General features: G+C 40.5%; 1 protein-coding gene across 1 annotated transcript in view; it reads right to left on the bottom strand.

Annotated features, from left to right (window-relative positions):
- Positions 1-1,003: 1,003 nt before the first annotated feature.
- LOC121873954 (zinc finger protein 236-like) overlaps positions 1,004-26,437 on the bottom strand; it is a 43,935-nt gene continuing 18,501 nt past the window's right edge. The window contains exons 2-11 of the mRNA XM_042377836.1: positions 19,206-19,885; positions 13,931-14,032; positions 12,574-13,041; positions 11,841-12,073; positions 10,873-11,672; positions 10,515-10,713; positions 10,025-10,173; positions 9,615-9,698; positions 8,912-9,063; positions 1,004-8,533 (exon numbers count right to left, since the gene is read on the bottom strand). Of these exons, the coding sequence (XP_042233770.1) occupies positions 8,375-8,533; positions 8,912-9,063; positions 9,615-9,698; positions 10,025-10,173; positions 10,515-10,713; positions 10,873-11,672; positions 11,841-12,073; positions 12,574-13,041; positions 13,931-14,032; positions 19,206-19,885 (3,026 nt within the window). The 3' untranslated portion in view covers positions 1,004-8,374. The remainder of the gene's footprint in view (positions 8,534-8,911; positions 9,064-9,614; positions 9,699-10,024; positions 10,174-10,514; positions 10,714-10,872; positions 11,673-11,840; positions 12,074-12,573; positions 13,042-13,930; positions 14,033-19,205; positions 19,886-26,437) is intronic.

Genomic DNA, 26,437 nt, shown 5'->3' on the forward strand with positions numbered 1-26,437 from the left:
ATCTAGGCTTAACTAAGTTGCTTACTGTACAATTTAATAAATATCTGATATAACGCACAAAATTAACTATCATCAGAAAACAACAAGTCTAGCATTATAATCAAATACACACACACACACACACACACACACATATATATATTTATATGTGAGGAAGTTGATACAATTCATACAAATAAATATTCTTCTATGTGAGTTTACTCTTGTTAATAACTTGTGATAAGACTCTTCAGCCTTTACTCTGGAACACATGTGATGATGATGTTAACTTATCAAGGTATTATAACAGCTTTAACACAACAGATTAGTATATAATATATACCTTTTTAAAAACAATTTGCGATGTAAATGAATAGAATAGATAATAATAAAAAAAATTTACAATAATTAACCTAATACAGGTTGACAATCCCTTATCCGAAATCCTTGGGACCAGAGAAATTTCAGATTTCGAAATTTTTCAGTTTTCAGAATGGTTAATTTTATTTTATTTTTTTTTTTAATGTGTATTAGCCCACCCGGGCATAAATCACTGACCCACATCAGGACCTGGGAATATAATAATAATAATAATTCATAGGTCTAGGTCGTGTTTCTTACTTGTGATCTTTTTTCATTCTTGTATTTCTTTATTATTTTTATTATTATTATTATTATATTTTATTATTACAGTACCCCTGTATTATTGTTATTTTTATTAGTTTTATTATTATATATTATTATTAATGTTATCATATTATAATATTTTGGTGTATTTTTATGACAAATTTTATTTACTATGAATAATTATTATTAGAATTATTATTACTATTATATTTTCGCTCCCAAGGCCTCGATGTGGGTCAGTGCTCTATGCCCGGGTCGGCTAATCCCTGTTTAAAAAAAAAAAAAAAAAAAAAACTTTCGGTTTTCAGAGCTTTTCGGTTTTCGGAATTTTGGATAAATGGTTGTCAACCTGTACAATACTATACTGTAGTTCTGCTGTGGCAAAGAAACTCGAAAGGAAGATAATTTAGCTTATACTGTATCCTCAGAGTACAGTACAGAGGTTTTATTAATACTTTCACAGACTCTCCAGTACATATAAGTTACAGATATTCTTCTCCTACAAGTGTATTAGTCCTGCAGTGACCCTCCGAGTATGATAACCAAACCCTCGGTACAGGTTATTGGATTTATAGGAATAAGTCTTATTATTATTCAGGAGTCAATGATAAAGTCATCATACTCAGAGAAGTTAATCATGCTTACTTACTGGATTGATTCATTGTACTGTACTCCTGGGGGCTAACGGCATTATATGATCGTACTCGAGGGTTTGGCATCGTACTCGGAGTTAGAACACCTTCAAGGACCGTACATGAAACAATACTATACAGCGAGACCTCTATTTAAATGTTTAAAAGAACTCATGTCAAGGGTTAGTCTGTTCGATCAAAGTCCATTTAATATGAAACTTCCTTCTAACGGGCTATAGGTAAGAGGGTAGTCCGTTTTGTGGAGGTTTCACTGCACAGTATTGAAGATTCCCAAGATATTGTCACTTAGCTGTCAGTCAATGGTCAAACTCATATAAAACTTGATTACTTTATCTTAAAGTTAGCACCACTGTTAGGTAAGCTACCGATGTCTATTGTTCATACTACAGTATCTGGACTGAGTGGGTATCTTTTTTAGTGTTTATGAGTTTACAGTAGCATATTCTTCTTACATTGTAGCAAAAAATATATATATGTATATTAGAAGTCTAAAATGCAATGTATAAGAAATATGTTTCTTTTTATAACTTGTATTGACAGTGGAAATAAACGTACGATAAATTTAATAATTACGTCATTGCATATACTGTGTAGATCATACTTAAGGTATTTTATAAACCTATTTTATGAAATTTGTTATCTAAATTCATCCCATACGAGCGCTTTGCACAGCTTTACACCAATGTGAAATTGAGAAGTACTGAGTCATTATTGGAGATATACAAGTACGGGTCAACATGTAAAAATGGGGGAAATGTTCAACTTGATGAATGAGGTTTCTATCATGGAAAATATCTTCCCTGAATTAAGAGGTACAACTCCTTAGCACACAAGCTTTTGGGCACATATGAGATAAAACAAGGGAATGCCACTTCAGTTTCATGACAGTGACAGTAACGTTAAACAAACGTATGACAGTTTAATGATACACTATACTGTACTCATCACTTAGGGCCAACATAATTGAATATAAATCTTCATTATCCTAGATAAGAGTTTTACAAGTACATGTTCTTATGTTCCTCTCATGTGTTAAAACATCACATGCAGTTCATATTACTTACACAAAGTTCAGTACCTGAGATCTTGGATAATCAAGACATTCCTCTTAAGAGTGAAAGCCCTAAATTGCATCATAGAGTTCACTTGTTTATAATAATGATGATAAATAATAATAATTGAAAGTCATAATGGTGAAAATAATTATATTAATAAATACCTGGTTGAGGAGATTCTCCATGCAATTCAATTCAGCACTGAGGTAAGTGATTCCTGTTACTGCACCAGCAGCAGTTTACTGGTATACTTGCTTTAAACTGCACAATCTACACACATTGGGGCATCTTTATCATGTTGGGTCCTCAACTGAAGCTTTATACAATTTCCTTAAGAAACTGTTGTATCAAAAAGTTGGGAATATGTTCACTTGTCATATATTTTATTTCTAGATAGTTTTTGATTGAATCTTCACTATTTTTGTTTTAATGGACAGAATGTGCGGCCAGATGTGGCAGGAGGAAAAAAATGTGAAACTGAAAATAAATTTATGAAAAAAATCACACAAAAATGTTTGATCTGCTTCATAAATGGTTTCATAGCCACAAACTTCTTCCTGCCTTCTTGACTTTGCCTTCCATCAATGAAGTTCCATCTCATAATAAAGTGAACCTCCAGCAAAAGTTGTAAAGGACGTGGACAGTATAAAGACAGCCCCTGTTTTTCTACAACTAAAACAGTTGCTTAATACAGTTGTAAAAATCACATAACTTAAAATTTCCAACAAATTATTACAGGTAATCTGGCAATGGAATGTGATCAAACAATAGTTTCTCTCAAATCTACCAACATTTATCGGAAGCCTACGTAAGATTTTTAAAGCACCTATCTAGTAGAAAACTGATCCATCACAATTACCGACATGTGTCTCTTAAATTCTATTAATAATCCTAGTTATACGGATCATCATGCCCATATACTTGTAAATAAAAGACAACAATATTCATAGCACCAGAAAAACTAACAAAAATAGAAATTCAAAGCAGTCAAGTATAATAATTGTACTATTTACAAAACAGGCTCAGAAAACAGTGAAGCAGTCGACGAACTACTTCGAGCCAATTCTTAAATCCATTAACATCTCTCAGTGGCGGGATGAAAAAATGATCTGAATTAAAACTACTGTACATACAAATCAGTAAGTTGATTCTTCTACCCAAACACAAGATTCTGGGAAACTTGTAATAAAAACCTTGATTGTTGTCACACATCGTGAAAGACGGAACAGGATTTAAACAACAATAATCGTAATACCTACCCAAACTTCATGGATTATACAACAATCTTCACTATAATTAGATCATAATGTGTCAAAATTTACAATAAATGAAAAGGTTAATAGAACAAAATATTATTACATCAACTTATTAAGCACTACAGTACCATACTACACATTCCTAAGTGGTTTAATTTTCTGGATATCATGTCAATGGTAAATGTATTATACCATCCCCATCAACACATGGTTTTTGTCATGACTGAAGAGGACCAGAACCACAGATCAGTACAAAGACTAAGTGATGACATGTCCGCAGGCATGGAAACAAATCTGTCACTGTGGGGAGATTTGTCACAGTGCTATATCTTATTGAGGGGTCAATGACTGCAGAAAATTGCAGTCTATAAGTGTCGGGGGCCACGGCTCCCCTGGTTCCAATGCCTAAGACAAGTCGAGGGGATCGGTAGTAATGGAAGTCTGATCGGCAGTAATTATACAAAGACCACCCTGCTCGATAGTGGGAAATAATATACATACAGTATCCCAGACTGAGAAATAGAGGTGAACGGAGAAGTTCTGCTGCATTCTTAACAACACAACGAGCTCATCCACTAAAATGCCCAGCGTCACTTTTAACACACAAATAACCAATATTTCCTATGTAGTGTAACAGCAAACTAATGGTTGTGACAGCTTCTTCACTTAGGGAACTGGCACCACAATGGCACATATAGATCTGATAATTTGGCACATTATCTTAATATTCTACTATAAATAAATCATAACAGTTGCTTTACTAAAATCTGTTTATAATTAACACATTTATACATAAACTTTGTAGTTGTTAATGCACTATGCAAATATCCACCTCCATGTATGAACGACTGACGTACAGCACGTAATGTGTTCGGTAGGACGTGCTGGTAGCCTTGTCCGGAAAGGTTGTGAAGGCTTCCGTACAATTGTAACATGATCAGCACGAACGATGATAATGATCAGCACAAACGATGATAATTTTGATCAGATACTCTGAGGTGAGCCATTGGTCGAAGTGATACGTTACAGTGGTGGAATATTCAGCCTCCACTTTTACATGGACGTGGACCTACACCGAGACCTAAGTGTTACTCATCTACAAATCAACCTTTCAGATTTGGCCATAAGGCAACAAAAGACCACATCTAGAACTCACTAAGATCTTTCAGACAAGTACATGAACCAAAATCCCAGAACTCAATTTGGTGTTATAAACAATGGACTTAAGATCAAAATGGATTGATTCCACCGATGAGATGAAGTAAAGCTGATTATACTGTATACCTGTACAACTGTGGCCATTTGAAATGCATTGCCATTCTGTAAAAGTATTTTATTTTTGTCTCTATATATCCTGGTATTAGTGTTTTTTTTAGTCTCAATATGACGGTAAAAATGTGATATCCACACACATCACAAAATTAAGGTGACTTTATCCCAAGAGCACGATGATCTATTAAAACATCTTTATGCGACACACCAGCACACTTGTACCATGAATACAAACATTGTTCTAACTCGTGAGTCGTCCCGGGAGAGAACAATAAGAACAAGAGAGCGGCTTCATCTCACTGCACCATTATAACCTTTAAACATCTCTCGATAGTTTCATTACATCATCTGGTGTTTTTTATTTTTTACTCTTATCACTTGTCTTGTCCTCACCTGAAGTGCTTCATACACCATCTTCACACACACACACACACACACAATACTGTATAACAAAACCAATAATCTGAAAAGAACTAACCAGTAAATAAAGAAAACAAAAAAATATCAGACAAATTCCTAATTAAAATCTTGACATAACTTTACTTATAACTTAATGCTCAAAGTACAATACCAACATGAAAAAAGTAATATACAGTACTTCTAATTCCTAAATGAAAAAACAAATAAACCATTGAAGTAAAAATATGATAATTGGAATGAGTAACAATCTATTCCATTAATAACTAATGTCTCTCTAACTGCCCAATATACAAATAAAAACACCTAGATTATGGAACATTTAAAATAACAATAATACAAATAAAAAAACCGTAACAATCTGGTTCTGTAATCATTCTTCACACACACACACACACACCTGCACGGCGTTGCATTAGAACTAGCCACGTGTGTATAACCTCTACAGCATAAGGGCACTCTAACTACTGTATAATGTTACTGTATTCCTGAATTTTCTTGAGAGTTCAGAAATTTTGGAATGTGTATGAAAAAAGCACCGCTATTTCTCACGTATTGTTATTCGAGTTTCCTCAGAGAACAACAACAACATCCACCAGCATTAGGTGGGCCGAGTGAGGCGTCCGATGATTGTAAACACTGTCCCGAGACGAACGCTTTTGAAATACGATCATACGATATTTTATTCAGGAAAGAGACTATTACCTGAGAGCTAGTAAGCATAGCTACCACGAAAGCACGATTAACATATAAAAACACTTGTACTTGTCGTTCACCAGCACTTCCGTTATGCCTTTGTCAGCCGTCTGGATCTCGGTACCTTGGCATTAATGCGCTGATCAAAATGTACTGTATCTCCGCACGTTAAAATCAGTTCGGATCATTAATGCCAGGAATCCAGACTCCTAACATGGGCACAACTTCAAATGATGGTTAGTGTATATTGCATGTGTACAAAATATTGATGCATACAACCCAACTGCTCATTCAACCATCCGTGTTTCATGTACAAATATAAGGCGTCTCACAAAAATGTATAATACACTGTGAATTATTAAAAAAAATATATAATGTGTATAATAATAAATATAAAAAAATACATAATGAATACACTTGATTATTTTCCTCCATTAAATTTAATTTTTCAGTAAAGTATCAATGATATTTTCCAAGAAATAAATACTAATAATACCTTTAATTCACACTGTGCTTACATTTTTTTTTTTTAAGACACCTTGCATTTATGGGAGGTATATCGTAGTGAGTGTTTTATTTGACAACAGACAAGACCACCGACATCCTTATGTGAGGTAAAGTCAGGAGTTTCATTTAAGGTACCACAATTCTTAAAAAAATAAAATAAAAAAAGTGGGCGAACATACATAAGAAGTTTCTCCTCGGCACCAAACAGTCGATTGATGGAGAAGACAAGTAAATTTTTAAATGTTTAGAGAACCAGTTATAGGAAATGTGTTTCAATGGTCAGGGCGTGACAGTGTCCAGCCTCTTGGTGTGAGATGCCAGGAGGGTGATCAGATTTAGATACCAGAGTAGGGGATAAGACTTAAGGAGGAGGAGGAGGAGAGAGAAGAGGAAGAAAGAGAAGAGGAAAAAAAAGACAAAAAGGGAGAAATAAGGGAAAGAATTAAAAAAAACAAAAACATTTTAACATGACTTTCAACACATTTTCTGAAAGACATAATCAGTCACCAGGACACTGAACATTTATCAGACCCTGTTAAGAGGCTCTACCAACCTGGTTCTTTATTATGAACATAGTATAGTTAGTTAGTCTCACATCTATTCGTATTACCGGAGAACTTGTTGCTTTTGTAGTACAGTACCGAGAGATTCTGGGCCACGCCACCACACATACACCGACAATTTAAAAGCCATCTAGTTCGTAACACTATTTAGGGATGGATATTCTCAAGGGCAACCACATGTAATAAAACTCTTCTCTGATTCAGGGACACTGGTATTAAATGTTTATGCTGTGTCATCTATTTAATAAAATTGAAACCTGACCGAGTAAATATATAGATACCAAGTCTTAACTGATCTAGACCTCATTTGACCCAGTAATTAGGACATTAATACTACTGGATAGGTTAGGCTGTGTTTCTTTAGATCAAGTGTCCTTTCTATTGGCTGCTCAGGGAAGGAAACCATGAAAAACAAATGCATCAGCCCTACCATGAACCAGCACCGACCGATGTTAACAAATATAGGTGTAGGGTGGAAGAAATAGCCCATAAGATTAAAAAAGTTACTTTTGAAGATTTAAATATTAACATGAAAGAAAACCAAACTTAAGTCCTTTAAAACATTCTGAAGTAAAATGTAGTGACATGTTAGAGATCAGATGGAAAATATACCATAATGATACTGTCTTCCTTGGTGCCAATTACTGTAGTTATTACTGAAAAGCTCTGTATGAGGTTTAAGCTCTAAAGAACATATATATGGTTCATAAAGAAATAAATTGGATAAGGACCAGAAAAACTATTCATCTGCTTCTATAAAACTTGAAGCATCATCTGTGTCCTGTTATGGTAAACTATTATCACTTTTAATATGCTACAATTTTTTTTTTCATTTCTCAGTACTGTGAAATGCTGATTAGCCACATGTTTAATATTGCATGATAGTCCTTACATACAGTATGCTAACACTTCATTCAGAATTTGTATTACCTTATATAGCTGATAATGTGCCTCATGACAAACAATCATTGCATACCTCTGAGTCACACCTACTGCCCAGAACCTCTACACTGTAACAACAAGTCTTTGTATCTTTAATGTGTTTTTATGTTAAGACCAAAGCGAAAGGCAAAGGTTGATTATTTAACCTGAACTTGTAAAACATCTTCCTTCACAAGACTTATTCATTCATCACATTATAATCCACAAAGAACATTACAAATAAATTTCCTCATAAAGAATCTCTTCCTGTAGCCATTTTCTGAATAAAAGAAACATTTTGTACAAAACTGGACAATTATATTGAAGGCTGTGTACTGTACTGTTGTGCATCACAGTAAATAAAAACTTGTGTGTACCACAAACTGTGTCAACCTCACCATCTTGTCATTAATACAGTTCTTACATGTTTACCGAGCCGTGGCTGTCACAGGTGGCGGAGCAGGAGGGCCAGAGGTGAGAGGAGAGTAATCAGAACTCGTCAACAGAGGTGCAACAGGTGGACCTAAACTCATCTGTATTAGTGATGAAGCTCCTTCCACCTCTGGGTGACACTGCACTACATGAACCTGTCAAGACAAAAAAATTACTAATTAATGTAGACCCTCTCAAACTCCCACAGAGCTAAAACTAAACATTCCTCCAGTGGATAGAACAACCATTCCTTCACACTGGTTTCTTCCACCTCAACAAATATGGTGGGCGGACATTTTCGTCACCGGTCTATTGAATACTGTGCTATGTTAATTAAATATACATAATAATATCTTAATTTTGGAAGTGCTGTAGTCATGGTATGGCTAGGTTAGATTAGGTTTATACTGAACAGGTGACAAAATATCCAAGAGCCAACAAATATACCTTCCTGTTGCATGATTTACAAACTATCTGGCAGCTGTCTAATATGCTTTACATTCTTGGAGCAGCTATAAACCCCACGTCCTCACCTGTTTCTGGGAAGCCGTGTAGAAGCCAAGACCACACATAGAGCAGACGTTCTGGCTACGAGCGATGTGACTCTGTGTTTTTTTATGTCGATTCAAGTCGCTTTGAGTAACACCATTATAATTACACACATCGCAGCTGTATAGTTTTATTCCTGAAAAGACAAAATAATAATATAATTACTGTATTTGGAATGGCAGAAAATTAATAATAAATGATGCAAATGAATACAGTGGGGTATGCTATAACAAACAGATCCTACTACAAATATTCCTATAATGAACGGTTTTACCTATAAAATTGAGAAGGCTATAACGAACGAAAATCCTACAACGAACAGTATTTAATTTTTTTTTTTTTTTTTTTACTAATTTATTGTTTTTTATTAAAAGTATTAATGATATTCTCTATTTCAGGAGTTTAAATGCACATTTATGCACTTTTTTTACAATTTTATATTATATTTCTCATTGTTAAGTGGTTGTATTTGGGGGCCTGGAACGGATTAATCCTATAACGAACAAATGCTATAACGAACGAAGTTCTAGAACCAATTAGATTCGTTATAGGATACCCCACTGTATTATGTTTGAATTGATTACATTACACTGAATTACATTAGATTTTCTCAGGTTAGGTTCGGTTATTTCATCATCAAGTGAAAGAAGCTGGGGTTGCTAATCACGAGACCTTGTAAGGCCGTACCTTCATGCCGCATCTTGTGCACCTTGAGTTGACTGTTGGTTCGTGCCGAGTAGTCACAGTACTCGCAGTTATAAGGCCTCAGATCTGTAATGAGAGAGTCACAAAAGTTGATCAAATCTGGAACTGTGATTGAGAGATACGAATCTTCATCGAGATATTAAGGTGAAAGAAAATATATAAAAAGTTGAACTCAATGGTCATCTTTCTCTTACTCCTTCTCTTCCTTTAGCACTCTTCATCCCTCTTTTCCATCTCCTCTTCCTTTATCTTTCCTCACCTCATCTCCCCCTCTTCCCTCACCTCTCATCTCATCCTCCTTCCCACTCCATCTCCTCCTCTTCCCTTCACATCCTCCATCTCTTCCTTCTCATCCCTCCTCTCACCTCACAGAGCCAACAATATAGACAAACCTTCATGGAAGTCGAGGTGTCGGTTCATGTCCGAGGTGCTGCCGAAGAGCTTGTGGCAGTAGGGGCACTCGTAGAAGGTCCGTCCTATGTCGTCAGTGATGGGCATGAGGGCTTTGTCTCGGTCTATTGGTTCTTGTATGATGTTGAGTCTGAAAACAGGAAATATAATTATAGGAAATTTTCTATAATGTGGGAATACTTTAATCTCTAGAATACAGAAAATAGTGTCTTTAAGTGTCTTGTAGAGTGGACACAAGAAATTTATATTACAGTGATCTTTATGTAATTGTGGAAATACTGTACTTTATTTATGTACAGAATACAAATATGAAGAGTTTTATAATTGATTTGTGTGAAGGATAATTCCAAAGTACAGTATATCTTGGGACGCCAACATATCATCCATCTACTGTAAATGTTACCTTACAACAGTTTACTTCACTTAATAATACACTTGACTCTTGCCTGTGTATAATAAGAAGGGCATTACCTTGGTGCATAATTAGAGAAGTGTGGGGAATGGTCCAGGCTCTCGTCAGACTGGTCATCGGTGATCACTAAACGACGTCCACTTTCTCCATCGTCGATGATCTTTGTGCGGCGGTCCAGTCTGATTTCTCCCGGCTCGAGTTCATCGCTGCGAAAACTGTCGGTAAAGACAGGATGGCGTCTGCTTCCGCGAGTTGAATCTGGGGATACGCGAGGTTAATAGTTCAGTCTTTGGTTGAGAATATAAAACCACTTGGATAAAGACATCAAGAAGAAATAGATATAGACCTGTAGTACAGTATTGTATCACAAACAAGAGATAGTATCACACTTCTAAGAGCAACGTTGATGTAACTTACTGTCAAGTGAGGCGGCAATGATCTTGGTGAGGTTGGTGGTGTAAGTGGTGACTGCCGTAGTAACATCACCAGCAGTTTGTTCCTTGGTGGAATCTGACTGAGGAGGAGTCGGTGATCGTATCACGCCCCCTTCCTCGTAGTTACTTGGGTTATCGTTTAGTGTTTTACCGGTGAGTGTGATTTCTAAACCATTGGTCTTCCCTGAGAGTCCTGTCATATCAATATTAGAACTAGATATTAGTTTATTTGCCGTTTCTTTCAGGACGTCTTTCAGGCGATTTTCAGGGTACTTCAGAGGCACGGGAGATACCGAGGGAGTTGGAGAGTCTTCGTCCCCTTTCTTACGCCTGTCTCGCTTAATGAGGTGACGCAGCGACCCATCACTGTGAAAACGAATGACGTGGTGTCTGAGATTCCTCGGTTCTGAAAAGCCCCGCCCACAGACACGGCAAAAACAGGGCTTGTATCCCGTGTGTACTCGTTCGTGGCGATTACAGGAAAAGGCACGGTCAAACTTCTTGCCACAAAACCTGCAAGTGTACATCTTGAAGAGGTCCTCCCCGCTGCCTCCCTCCTGAAGTTCTCCGGCCTCCTGTGACTCTGAACACGGAGATACCGGATACGAGTCCTCACTCCCGTGGTCCTCCTCTTCCTCCTCGTAAGTTTCCTTCGGCGTTAAATTTACGGGTCTGTTCTCCTGCGCCTTCTCCCTTAACGCCGACAAGAGAGCGGCCACCGTCACCGTGTTCTCTGCGCTGCTGGAGTCGTCGCTCATGTCGCACCTCACGTCTACCTTATCTCTGTATGGGATATAAACACACACTGAAGGGCAAACATTTCAAGTAGACAATAAAACTGATCATGGTAGACAAAACAGTGATACAGGGACATTGACGTTATAAGTTATCAATGTTATAACAGCTAAGGTTCAAGAGAAGACATGACGTAAACAGTTAAGAGTTACTGACCTACGAGACTGAGCCACTGGGGAGAGGTGCTCACGCTGGACATGGTAAGAAAACTGGACCCGAGAATCACAGGAAAAGCTACATTTACAGCACACGAATCGCTGCTTGTGCTGCGACAGATGACCCTGGAGCCGCGACACAGACGGAAACGCAACGCTGCACATGAAACACTTGTACAGTTCCATCTTGTCGCCCGTTTCATCGTTTACTCCCAGAATCCTCGACACCAACACCTGACGAGGTATGATGCTTTAAATACAAGAAGAAGCTCAGAAACGGTCATAACTATACTAAGATTTTTTGTCCACAGCTGTTCCATACAATGCCATTAGCCCATTTATATCGACAAAACTGTTGTGTGCGGAAAAATGTGATATGTGTTACCGAATGATATCTTCACATGGACAATTTTTACTTCTGTTTTACTGATAATTACAATACTATTATTTCTTCAATGTCAATCTAGTATCTGGTAAAGGAAACATACAATATTATCAAGCTACTTCAACAATAAATGTCCCAGCACTGACTTAGTTATTTAGATAGGGTTAAGGACTTCATGAAGATAGGGACCTCCTGTTTATCCCACTTGATGATTTAACACCCTAATTCTAAATGGGAGAGAAAGGTAGGTTAGGTTAGGGTGTTGAATCATCCGGTTAAATAATCAGAGGTTCTTAATCTTCATGTGATGTGAAATAATGACATACTGGATTGGTAAAGCTCTCCCCACCTGCTCTGCATGGAGGCGAACGCTGTACACCATAGGAGGTCCGTCGTCACTGCTCACACGTATGCGCCTCACAACTCCCCCGGCACCGTAGAGCGGTAGAGGCGGAGGAGGATCCAAGCCGGTGGAGTCCTCCGTTAGGTACTGTTCATTCTGGGCCGTGTTGAAGAACGCTTTCTCTCGTTCTCGCGCTTCGTTCACCAAGTTCTCGTTCTCGTCCTCTAGCGGCCCGCGGTCGGACAACACTGAATGGTTGAAAGGTCCCGCTGGATCTTGGTCGGGTAACAACGCCGGATTGAATTCCTCTCTCGTCCCTCTCTCTTGGCTCTTTAAACATTCCTTTGTCTCTGGGGTCGACACCGCCGCCGGTCTATCGCAATTCCTGGCTGCCATAGACCCACGACAACTTAGGTCCAATGGTAGGCTTGAATCCTCTACCGGGGCTATAAATCCATGTTGAACGGACTCCAGCTGTAAAAACGAAACACACACCATTGAAGGAAGCAAGTACTGTACTGTATATACACCCTGTAAAAAGAAAAAATATAACCCAGAACTACAGTATCTCAAAAAAGCATCTGTCAAGATGGCTCAGATGACTTCAGAAATGGTACAGGCAACTGGTGATGTCTCGGGAGGGTTGGTATGCGTGGTGGTGACGTCTCGGGAGGGTTGGTATGCGTGGTGGTCATGTCTCGGGTGGGTTGGTATGTGTGGTGGTGACGTCTCAGGAGGTGTTGGTCTCGGGTGGTGACGTCGTGGTGGTGACGTTGGTATGGTGGTGATGTGTGCGTCCGGGAGGGCTGGTATGCGGTGGTGACGTCTCGGAGGGTTGCGTGGTGGTGCTGGTTGCGTGGTGGTCGGGAGGGGTTGTATGTGGTAGGTGATGTCTCCGTTGGTATGCGTGGTGGTGACATCTCGGGAGGTGTTGGTATGCGTGGTGGTGATGTCTCGGGAGGGTTGGTATGCGTGGCGGTGACGTCTCGGGAGGTGTTGGTATGCGTGGCTCTGAGGCATACCGATCCTACTCCATTAGGTAACCGAACATCAAATTAATTACCAGGTATGCCCAAAATAAATACACATTGCATCAATTATGTTAAAACTATACAGGCCAGGAACATGCATATCCCATTACCTATCATCTGTGGTCTCATAATATTTCACACAGAGTGGACAGATACTTTTATGAGATACTGTAATGTACAAATGGGATCACCACAAGAATCTCCATCCCAGGTTATTTTTCTTCTTCTCTTCCAAAAACTTGTATAGAAATATGTTACCTTGAAGCCACATAGATACACAAGTCACTGTTGTTTATAGTCATAGTAAGTGTCAGACCTCACAGTAGGCTCACCTGTTCATTGATGGCGTTTTCTCTTATTCTCTTTTTATCAGGTGAGGGACTAGCAGACAGATCTATGGTACGTTTTGACCCGCTACTGGTGCCGTTAACCAACTGTAAGGGGAATATAATTATTAACAGGATTTTCATTGAATATTGAGGTATTAACCACTTGTATAATAGGGTCTCCTCTCAGCTGAATAAAATCACCTCATGTTAGTCTTTAGTATTAAAAGTGGTGTCCCTATAGTGAAGGGGTTCAGTGAAGACGCTGGTGATCAGACCATCCCTGGTCTAAATACAGTGGCTCACCTGAATAATCTCCACCTGAGTTTATTTTGCCTAAAGATTAACTACTAACACTAACCATACCTAATCTACCATCTCACAATGCTAACCTATGTTAACCTAACCACTCTAATACTAACCTATCACTATCAAAACTTAACCTAACCAAACAGAACCTAATGTAACCTGTTATCGCCACCCTCATTGGCAGTGTTATTCCAACTATGGGAGGGTGAGAAGACTAATGAGGAAGTGTTGTTGTGTACCGACCGAGGAGACAATGGCGCCATCGTCTCGGCCCTAGACAAGACCTCAATTGCTCCTCCGACCTGTGACCTCGCCAGATGTGTGAGGGTGTTGGTTAAATACCTCTAGCTGGCACTGGCAGTACCCATCCAACCCCCTTTGAGTGTACACCCACTAGCTATAACCAGGAGTGGAACAATACTAGGCGTTAAGTGAAGCAATAAGCCAGTACAGGTGAGTGAAAGAACACAAGTGATTGTTTGTGTTGTGGTGAAATGTTGTAAAACTCTTGGCTAATAACCGTACAGTATAATGTATTAACTAACTGATGTATAATGTATACATGTAATGGAATATAATCAGTAGTTAACGAGTGTCTCATTCTTTACAGGTTTTGACCATAACAACCAATAAATAATGTGTCAATGTTGTGGGTTTCTCTGACCCTTAAGACGTGATGCTGTCTAATTAATGAACCATTAAGCAGTTAAATAACCAATATTCACCTGACCTACCCAAACATCATCCCTCCAAATAGTGTAGTGTGGTTCATCATTAGGTGACATAAGCTGGGGTGGGGATTTTTCAGGTGAATTAACTGGAGAAAACAAAGCAACTCTCAGGTACAGTACTTAATATATATATATCATTTAAGGCACTAACTAAGACTTAAGTTAATAATTTCCTTCCTATCAGATAAATTAGAGGCTTAATAAGAGGCTTGGTCTGTGGTAAAAGACTTTTGGCTCACTGGTTGGGTATATCTGGCCTTTTTCTATTCAATCTCTTCACTATAGGGATGCCACTTTTTATATTTTATTAACTTAATGCTGGGTTATTTTATTCAGCATAGATAGCTCTCATACACAAGGGCTAACATAGCAGAATGAAACCTGGTGGTGATGTTGCTTATATACTGTATCTATCCTGTGATGATTTTTAATGCAGGGAGTTAATCTTGCAGGATGAATATAAGGAAGTATTTTTTTTCACACAGTCAACCAGCTCAAGCCATGGAAACAAGAACAGTAGTGGGTTTCATAATAGCCCTTGACAAGACTATCAAGAACAATGGAGGGATCCTACACAGCATAGGTTGTTGGTCTCCTTCCTACGACATGGACACCTCTAGTGGTGATGGCCCAGGAGAAGAAATTTATCATAAACACACACACACACATCCCTGACCACCGAAGGGTCAAGACCTATCAGGCGCTGCTCCTGCTGCCTCCCTTGGCTATGTTCGGCCCATTCCCCAAGTCCCTCTCCCCGACCCATCCTTACCACCGGGATATCAACATAATCAAAAGTGCCAATTTCGTTTCAGAAAGAAGTTGGATCAGTGTTGAACAGTGATGAACAGTGTTTCAGCCAGTGAATTCAGCACTAGACAGTACCAGTGAGAGCAGTGACCCACCACTGAGATAAGCACCCCTGGGAACTGACTACTATCTTCTGACCAGGCAGTGCAAATCACTCCACCCTGGGAACAACAGAGGGCCGGCTTTACACCTGACTACTATATAACACACCACATAGCAGAGTGACGTACTGTGACACCACCCAGTGTCTCCATGACCACGGAGGTCCTTCATATCAACACCTACGGACGAGTCACTACACCACGTGAACACCACACCACCCAGTGTCTCCATGACCACGGAGGTCCTTCATATCAACACCTACGGACGAGTCACTACACCACGTGAACACCACACCATCCAGTGTCTCCATGACCACGGAGGTCCTTCATATCAACACCTACGGACGAGTCACTACACCACGTGAACACCACACCATCCAGTGTCTCCATGACCACGGAGGTCCTTCATATCAACACCTACGGAATAGTCACTACACCACGTGAACACCACACCATCCAGTGTCTAATGAAAGCTTTTGTTAAACGACCCACCTACCCCATGTCTTTGTATGTAATGAGTCATTTTTGCATATTGTATATTTTCAGACTTCGGGCTGCAGAACTTTCTCAATAAACCGCTAATTATCATCATTATACACACACACACATCATCATTATACACACACACACACACGGAGTATGGCGGCCAGTACCATTTACGTCTCTTTAACTATGAACATCCCCAATATAACCCTATAGTGGTAAAAATGCTTGAGCTTGACAGACATAATCTACTCACAGGGACAACCTAACCTACACAGCTGCTGCTACATTTTCAAGGTTAAAAGGTCAATGGTTGAGGTTACAACTATGAAGAATAAATCATACCAACTGGCAGTCTAGTTTTATATACCGTGTAATAACTCAAAGGCATCATCAGGACCATGGGAATAAATCTCAGGGAGGTTCTTTGAGTGGCCCCTGATTGAAACAGTTTTCCATCTTGTCTTAATGTAACAGCCCTTACTATAAACCCCTTCAATACTTTTAATATCTTAGTTGACTGATGCCAAATGATTTTATTCAGCACAGAGATCCCTTATTATTCAAGGGGTTAAAAACTACCATACAGAGATCGCGTGAAGATTAGGAAACCCCACTTCTTTTACCTCATGACAACACCCCAAAGCTATATGGGGGGGTTGGTTAGGTTAGCATTGCAGTGTTTTATCAGACAAAATAACAGAGGTTTCCTAATCTTGATGATATTCAACTAAACTATACTGTGCTGTACAATTATAAGCTTTACAACATCTTGGGTGATTCAGCTGTTACTTGGCATACAGTACAGTACAGGCTTATGTTTTTTTTTCAATTTATTTGGTTAATTTTTGTTTGCCATCAAATAAGATCAGCCAAGCAGTATCTATTAAGTCTGACCATATTCAATCCCAACTAAAATTGACAAATATATTATAACAGACAGAATGACCAACTATTATATACAGTATGGTAAAAATACTCAACCAGACTGGTAAGCAAATCAGTGTCATTTTGAGTGACAACCTAAATAAGCAATATACTGTAGCTACTGTAAATCCCCCAGGGACCATCTGAGGAACACTCATAACACCTTTCACTATTGGATGTCCCTTTTAACAGTGTATTTGGCTAAAAACATATGATTCCTTCCAGCAGAGAGAGAGAGAGACCCCTCATACACGGCAACTGTAGCTATATACTGTACAGAATAGGTTTCTCTTGGCCCCTGGCAGGTTGAACACATCCTCTCTCACACACACAAACTATCCAGAGGCAGAACATTAGCACAGTATATATTATTTGTTAATATCCTAACCAGGAGCCCCAAAAAAACCTATCACTGACCACACTCATGACTGCACCTCACCTCTTAATGGTTTATGACACAGTGCAGTAAATCAGGCGCCACTGTTCTGTTAAACCTTTGTGTATGGGGTCTCCTCTGTGCTGAATATAACTGTCTGATATAAGCTAAATAAACTACCAAGAGTGGCATCCCCATAGTGAAGAGGTAGGTAGGTACCTCTAGACTCTGTATGTGACTGTGTGAAAAGCCAATTTACTAACAGGTAAGTAAATTCAAGACATAATGCTATAACCTAACCTTAACCTTAACTTAACCTAACCTAACCTAACCTTAACCTAACCTAACCTAACCTAAACAATCTAAACCTAACCAATATGGGTGACAGTGATTTGATGTGATGTTGCAGTGTTTACCAAAGTTTACTAAAGTTTATCAAATTTTATCAAGGTTTAGCAAGATTTATCAAAGTTAACCAAAATTTACCAAGGTTTATCCAGGTTTACCAAGGTTTATCAAAGTTTACCAAGGTTTATCAAAGTTTATCAAAGTTTACCATAGTTTATCAAAGTTTATCAAAGTTTATCAAAGTTTATCAAAGTTTACCATAGTTTATCAAGGTTTATCAAGGTTTATCAAAGTTTACTAAAGTTTACCAAAGTTTACCAAAGTTTATCAAGGTTTATCAAAGTTTATCAAGGTTTACCATAGTTTATCAAGGTTTATCAAAGTTTACTAAAGTTTACCAAGGTTTATCAAAGTATACTAAGGTTTATCAAAGTATACAAAGGTTTATCAAAGTTTATCAATGTTTACCAAGGTTTAGCAAAGTTCACCAAAGTTTATCAAAGTTTACCATAGTTTATCAAAGTTTATCAAAGTTTACCAAAGTTTACCCAAGTTTATCAAGGTTTAGCAAAGTTTACCCAAGTTTAACAAGGTTTAGCAAAGTTTACCAAGGTTTACCAAAGTTCACCAAAGTTTACCCAAGTTTATCAAGGTTTATCAAAGTTTACCAAAGTTTACAAAAGTTCACCAAGGTTTACCAGGGTTCACTACTGTCTGGCAAAGAGTAAAAAAAAAAAAAAAATAACTCACACAAGCATATATATATATATGAACGTAAGAATGTATGGACAGGTGAAGCCTACACTACCATATGCAGTAATGGATCAGTAATGGGTATGTGAACGAATCTGTCTATATATCCAACTGGTAATTTCTACTCCTTTAAAATAGTGTTACTGGTAAACTATATTAGTGAGTGTTGTACTGTCAGTCCTTCGTTTTTATTTTATTTTATTACAATATGTTTGGTATCTACAGGAGTAAAGTTGGTCTCATGAACTAATCTAAGGAACGTAACTCATTTGCAAGTAGAGGAGCACCTGATGCCCCCTTTCATAGGAGTAATGGGGTATAAATACATCATCATGATGGGGCATAAAAACATAATCACAGAGGCATAAAAACCTCCCCAATTATAATGTCTACAGAATAAATATTAAATAAATAAATAAAACAATAAAAGAGGCAACACTTACTTGACAATGGACAATGATGTGTGCGTTAAAAGATCGCTTCGATTTGAAAGGTTCGTGACAGACGGGGCAGGTGTAAGGGAACTCGGCGTTACCCTTCCCCCGGCTGCCTTCCTCCTCCACTTTCCCCCGTTCCTTCTTAGTGTCTACGGTCGACACTCTCTTTAAATTGGCACTGGTGGTCACAGTTGTCAGTAATGTTATGGCACTGCTACTGAGGATGGGGCTGGGTGCCTCGTACTGCTGGGCACCCACGCCGCACAGTAGTCCGTTTTTGGCACTTTTAACGGAGTTGGGCGACGAGCTACTTAGCGTCACACTTAACGGCGTCGTTAAACTCCTGTGGGCGGACTCGGTCAACGCCGTGCGAGACGTCCCACTTAAACTCACTCCCGATGGCATAACTAAGTTTCTATTGGACGGTCCACAGAAGGTGACCGTCACAGAGGGCGTGGTGGATGTGCCCAAACAAATATCGGCGGCCGACGTGGCACTCATTGCGTAGTGACTGGAGACTGGCGCGTGCACCACTTGACCGTTAACTGGCACTCGTTCGTCGCGGTTCGCTGCGGCTTCTGGCGTCTCCTGGGACTTGGCATCACCACCGTCGACTTGGTCTCTCTCCAGTTTGTCTGATGCGTTGGAGTCTTGTGGGCTGGTCTCTCCTCCCTCTACCTGCTCATCTGTGGACCAAACAACAACATTAACACCTTGACCAGATATTTAACCACAGTAACCAAATAGCAACATAACCACATGATTCAGTATGGCAACTAAATACCCCAGTAATTTTTTTTTTTTTCTTTTTTACTGGTATTACCCCACCCGGACACAGGTCACCGACCCACATCAGGGTCTGGGGGTGAAAATGTAATAATAATAATAATAATAATAATAATAATAATAATAATAATAATAATAATAATAATAATACAGTAATAATAATAATTCATAATAAATAACATTTATAACAAATTAAAAATAAAAAAGAAATACAGTACACGTACTGTAATAATGATAACAGTAATAATAATATAATAATAATAATAATAATTCATAATAAATAAAAATAATAAATAAATAAAAATAAAGAAATAATAATGATAATAGTAATAACAATAATAATAGTAATGATTAAAGTAATACTGTAATAATAATAAACATGAACAAAAATAAAAATAAAAATGATCAAGAGTGAGAAACAACATATGTACAGTATGTTGTGTTGTCATGTAAGAGACACAATTGAGACTGCACTTGTGTGTAAATGAGGCAGAAAGTCAGGTCAACAACCTGGGACTTGGTCACAATCTTTGCAATGCCATATGGCAGGCGGCAGCAGGGTCTACCATTAGACAACACATTATGCTTCCAATATCTTCCCAGGCGGTAGTACCTCCCTGTTTGGTACCTGCCTACTACCTATGGCAACCAAATTACTCACTAAAGGAAACCAAATTCTGTATGACAACCAGATAATTCAATATGACAACTAAATTAATCAGTAGCTCCGGAAATCAGATACAGTACACTGTAATTATGACAACCACATAATTCAGAATGACAACCAAATTACACAGCATGTCAACCAAGTTACACAGCATGACAACCAAATTAGACCAGCATGGCAACCAGATAAAAGTAATTCAGTAATTTATATCAACAAACTAATTCAGTGTTGCAGTACAGTAAATATATTTGAGTGAGAGTAATATACTGTACACTATGCTTGTGTATACTGTACAGATCTCAGTGTGGGTATTACAGTATATTCAGTTGCCATCTTAACAATATCCAACAAGACAATACCATTTATCTAGCTCGCCTTTTCTCACTCACTCATTCTCCTTTCCTCATTGTCTCTCACTCACTCATTCTCCCTCCCTCATTGTCTCTCACTCACTCATTCTCCCTCCCTCATTGTCTCTCACTCACTCATTCTCCCTCCTTCCCTCCCTCATTGTCTCTCACTCACTCATTCTCCCTCCCTCATTCTTCTCCACGTACACAGATCTCATTCACAATATCCCAGACAATAGGGGTGGCAGTACACAGCCCAGCCAAACACACCCCCAACAATTAATCTCTTCCTTGTAACACACTGGACGTTTTTTAAATGACCTTTTATTCCTAGCTTCCTAAACTTATATACAAATGTGTTACTGAAAAGATACATAGACACAGAGATACATGCATGCATACATATATACATACCGGTACATACGCTATATGTATGTTGTGTTGTCATGTAAGAGGCACAATTGAGACTGCACTTGTGTATAAATGAGGCAGAAAGTCAGGTCAACAACCTGGGACTTGGTCACAATTTTCGTGATGCCATATGATACGTTAAAATGCATTCAATAAATCACCTGAAGATTAACCACCCCAGCTTATTTCACTTGAAGATTAGGCACCCCGGCTTATTTCACCTGAAGATTAACCACCCTAATGCTACCTGGGGGTTAGGATGGGTAGTACTAGTCAGGTTAGGTGAAATAAGCTGGGGTGCCGAATCTTCAGGTGAAATAAGCTGGGGTGCCTAATCTTCAAGTGAAATAAGCTGGCGTGCCTAATCTTCAAGCGAAATAAGCTGGCGTGCCTAATCTTCAAGTGAAATAAGCTGGCGTGCCTAATCTTCAAGCGAAATAAGCTGGCGTGCCTAATCTTCAAATGAAATAAGCTGGGGTGCCTAATCTTCACGTGAAATAAGCTGGCGTGCCTAATCTTCAAATGAAATAAGCTGGGGTGCCTAATCTTCAAGCGAAATAAGCTGGCGTGCCTAATCTTCAAATGAAATAAGCTGGGGTGCCTAATCTTCACGTGAAATAAGCTGGCGTGCCTAATCTTCAAGTGAAATAAGCTGGGGTGCCTAATCTTCAAGTGAAATAAGCTGGGGTGCCTAATCTTCAAGTGAAATAAGCTGGGGTGCCTAATCTTCAAGTGAAATAAGCTGGGGTGCCTAATCTTCAAATGAAATAAGCTGGGGTGCCTAATCTTCACGTGAAATAAGCTGGGGTGCCTAATCTTCAAGTGAAATAAGCTGGGTGCCTAATCTTCACGTCTAGGGCACACAAGGTCATCCAAGGTCACGCAAGGTCACGCAAGGTCAAAACAGAGGACACATTCTAACAATATCACACACACACACTCACCTTGGGTCAACAGAAAGGTCAAACAAGGTCACTGGCAGGTCAACTACCACATCATCGTCACGCAAACACACACACACACACACACACACGCACACACACGCACGCACGCACACACACACACACACACACACCACGTGCACTGTGTCTCGCGCGCGCCCCAGATCAATACACGCCCCTTCACCGCCTGTACACGCCCACACACACATACCTACGCGTACACATAGCCACGCCCTCTAGTACGTTCATATGTGTACACAATCTCTCTTATCAATGGGGTTTAATTTTATGCTATGTAAGTAAGTGTGTGTGTGTGTGTGTGTGTGTGTGTGTGTGTGTGTGTGTGTGTGTGTGTGTGTGTACGTCTAGTGGGTAGAATTTTAATTACTTGTGTGTACGTGACCTAAACCTTGCTCTCAAATGCGTACATGTGTCTGTATCAGGCTCTAGATGCACATATTAGGCTCGTAAACACACACACACATAAAATAAATACTGTAAGTGATACACATGAAAGGCATACGTACACACACACACATACATACATACATACATACATACATACATACATACATACATACATACTAACAAGGAGGAGGGGGGGTAGATAAGGGGAGGTGAGGGATTGAGGGAAGGAGGAGGGGAGGTGGAGGGGAAAGGGAGGGAGGAAGGGGGAAGGAGGGGAGGCAAAGGGGAGGGGAGGAGGGAGGATTGGGGAGTTGGCACATGGGTCTTCCCAGGCAGTAGGGGTGTGTCCGTGGCACTACAGGAGCGTCACGCGAGATCAATACATACACGCCCGCCCCTGCACTAACGCCCATACTCGCCTCCTGTCTTGCCTCCTGCACCCACGCCCGCCCATATCAGTACCCCCACGCCCTCTTGCACCCGTAACGCCCATACACGCCTCCTGTACACCGCCCCACCCCTAACGTTACCGCCTCCTGTACCCCCACGCGCCTCCTGCACACCACGCCCACTCAGTACCCCCCGCCCTCTTGCACATGTAACATACACGCCTCCTGCACGCCCACGTAATACCTCCTGTACCCCGCCCATGCACGCCTCCTGCCCCCACGCCTCCAACCCCCTATAGCCACGCCTCCTGTACCCCTAAGCCCGCCTCCTGCCCCACGCCTCCAGCACCCCCTAACATACACGCCTCTGTACCCCCACACACACGCCTCTTGTACCCCCACGCCCATACACGCCTCCCTGTACCCCGCCCATGCCTCCTGCCCCACGCCCATACACGCCTCCTGCACCACGCACCTCTGCACCCCTCCCTCCTGTACCCCACGCCCATACACGCCTCCTACCCCACGCACCTCCTGCACCCCCACGCCCATACACGCCTCCTGTACCCCACGCCCATACACGCCTCCGGCAGCCTCTACGCCCTCCACACCTCCGGCAGCCCCACGCCCATACACGCCTACAGCACCACCACGTCCACACGCCTCCAGCACTCCCCACGTCCCTTTCAAACCGCCCACACACCTCAGGCACCCCGTTACACCTCCAGCAGCCCCACGCCCATACGTCTCCTACACCCCTCGCCCATACAAGCTTCATGCACCCCCCCACACGCCACCCCTATCTCACCATAATTCCCACACACGTTTCCCACGCCTCAGTAGCCACACGCCCACTGCGCCTCCCAACTCTTCCCTATTACAAAGAGAGCCAACTACAGAGCCACAGCGGCTGGCAGTCAGCACGTGCACGCGCGGCTCACGGATCGATCCCCACCACGCTGCCTCATGCACACACACACACACACACACACACACTCCGTATAAAGGGTGCGGGGGCCGGGTGGGCAGATCTCTCGCCTCCAGACCTTACAATAGTTGGTTTGCACCCACCTGAGAATGGCTACCTAACTTTACACTTGAGGAATGGAAGGCGGGCGAGTGCAGTGTCGGCTGCTTTCTATATGTACACTGTGTATGGTGTGTGTCATCAGGCCTCACATGTGTACACACCTGCGCTGGCACAGGTGTGCTGGGGTATACCTACCTATACACGCCGCATACTGTGTACATATACTGATACCTGTACACGTCTACACACACACACAATTACCACGAAACCTTGTGACGCAAGCGGTGTAACAGGTGTGTGTGACGTCATCTATCGCTTTAACCAATTACCTCACTGCACTACATACAGCCTTGTCCAATCACTGTAGCTGTTACAAATACAGTACACAGCTTCGACCAATCACGATAGCTGTCACAAATACACTACACAGCTTCGACCAATCACGATAGCTGTCACAAATACACTACACAGCTTCGACCAATCACGATAGCTGTTACAAATGAGTACACAGCTCCGACCAATCACAATAGCAGTCACAAATACACTCGCAGCTTCGACCAATCGATAGCTGTCAGGAAATCAATACAGGCTTGACCAATAACGATAGCTGTCACAAATACCTTCGACCAATCACGATAGTGCTCACAAATCAAGTACAGAGCTGACCAATCACGATAGCTGTCACAAATATACTACTGGCTTGACCATGGCTGTTACAAATACAATACACAGCTTCGACCAATAACGATAGCTGTTCATACACTACACAGCTTCGACCAATCACGATAGCTGTTACAAATGCAGTACACAGCTCCGACCAATCACAATAGCAGTCACAAATATACTACAGCTTCGACAAACGATAGCTGTTACAAATACACTACACAGCTTCGACCAATCACGATAGCTGTCACAATACTACACGAGCTTCGCCAATCGATAGCTGTCACAAATCAAGTACAGAGCTTCGACCAATAACGATAGCTGTTACATAACACTACACAGCTTCGACCAATCACGATAGCTGTCACAAATCAAGTACAGAGCTTCGACCAATAACGATAGCTGTCACAAATACACTACACAGCTTCGACCAATCACGATAGCTGTCACAAATCAAGTACAGAGCTTCGACCAATCACGATAGCTGTCACAAATATACTACACAGCTTCGACCAATCACTGGCTGTTACAAATACAATACACAGCTTCGACAACGATAGCTGTTAAATACTACACAGCTTCGACCAATCACGATAGCTGTTACAAATGCAGTACGGCCGACCAATCACAATAGCAGTCACAATATACTACACAGCTTCGACCAACCACGATAGCTGTTACAAATACACTACACAGCTGACCAATCACGATAGCTGTCACAAATACACTACACAGCTTCGACCAATCACGATAGCTGTTACAAATACAGCTACGACTCGACCAATCACGATAGCTGTCACAAATCAAGTACAGAGCTTCGACCAATCACGATAGCTGTTACAAATACACTATACAGCTTCGACCAATCGATAGCTGTCACAAATACACTACACAGCTTCGACCAATCACGATAATACAAATACACTGCATCTGACGAATTACGATAGCTGTCACAAATACACTATACAGCTGACTAATCACGATAGCTGTCACAATACACTATACAGCTTCGACCAATCACGATAGCTAATACAATACCAGCTTCGACCAATCACGATAGCTGTCACAAATACACTATACAGCTTCGACCAATCACGATAGCTGTCACAAAATCACTATACAGCTGACCAATCACGATAGGTGTCACAAATCAAGTACAGACTTCGACCAATCACGATAGCTGTACAAATACACTATACAGCTTCGACCAATCACGATAGCTGTTACAAATACACTATACAGCTTCGACCAATCACGATAGCTGTTACAATACACTACCAACTTGACCAATCACGATAGCTGTCACAAATCAAGTACAGAGCTTCGACCAATAACGATAGCTGTCACAAATACACTACAGCTTCGACCAATCACGATAGCTGTCACAAATACACTACACAGCTTCGACCAATCACGATAGCTGTCACAAATACACTACACAGCTTCGACCAATCACGATAGCTGTTACAAATTAAGTACAGAGCGTGGATCAATCACCTGGTCGGACACAGGAGGAGGAGAGAGCAGCAGTGTGTGTGTGTGTGGCGAGGTGAACACTGGCACTGTGAGTCCCCAAGTGCAGTGCCAGTATAG

Source organism: Homarus americanus, unplaced genomic scaffold, assembly GCF_018991925.1.
Source record: "Homarus americanus isolate GMGI-L3 unplaced genomic scaffold, GMGI_Hamer_2.0 scaffold55640, whole genome shotgun sequence".
Lineage (NCBI taxonomy): Eukaryota > Metazoa > Arthropoda > Malacostraca > Decapoda > Nephropidae > Homarus > Homarus americanus.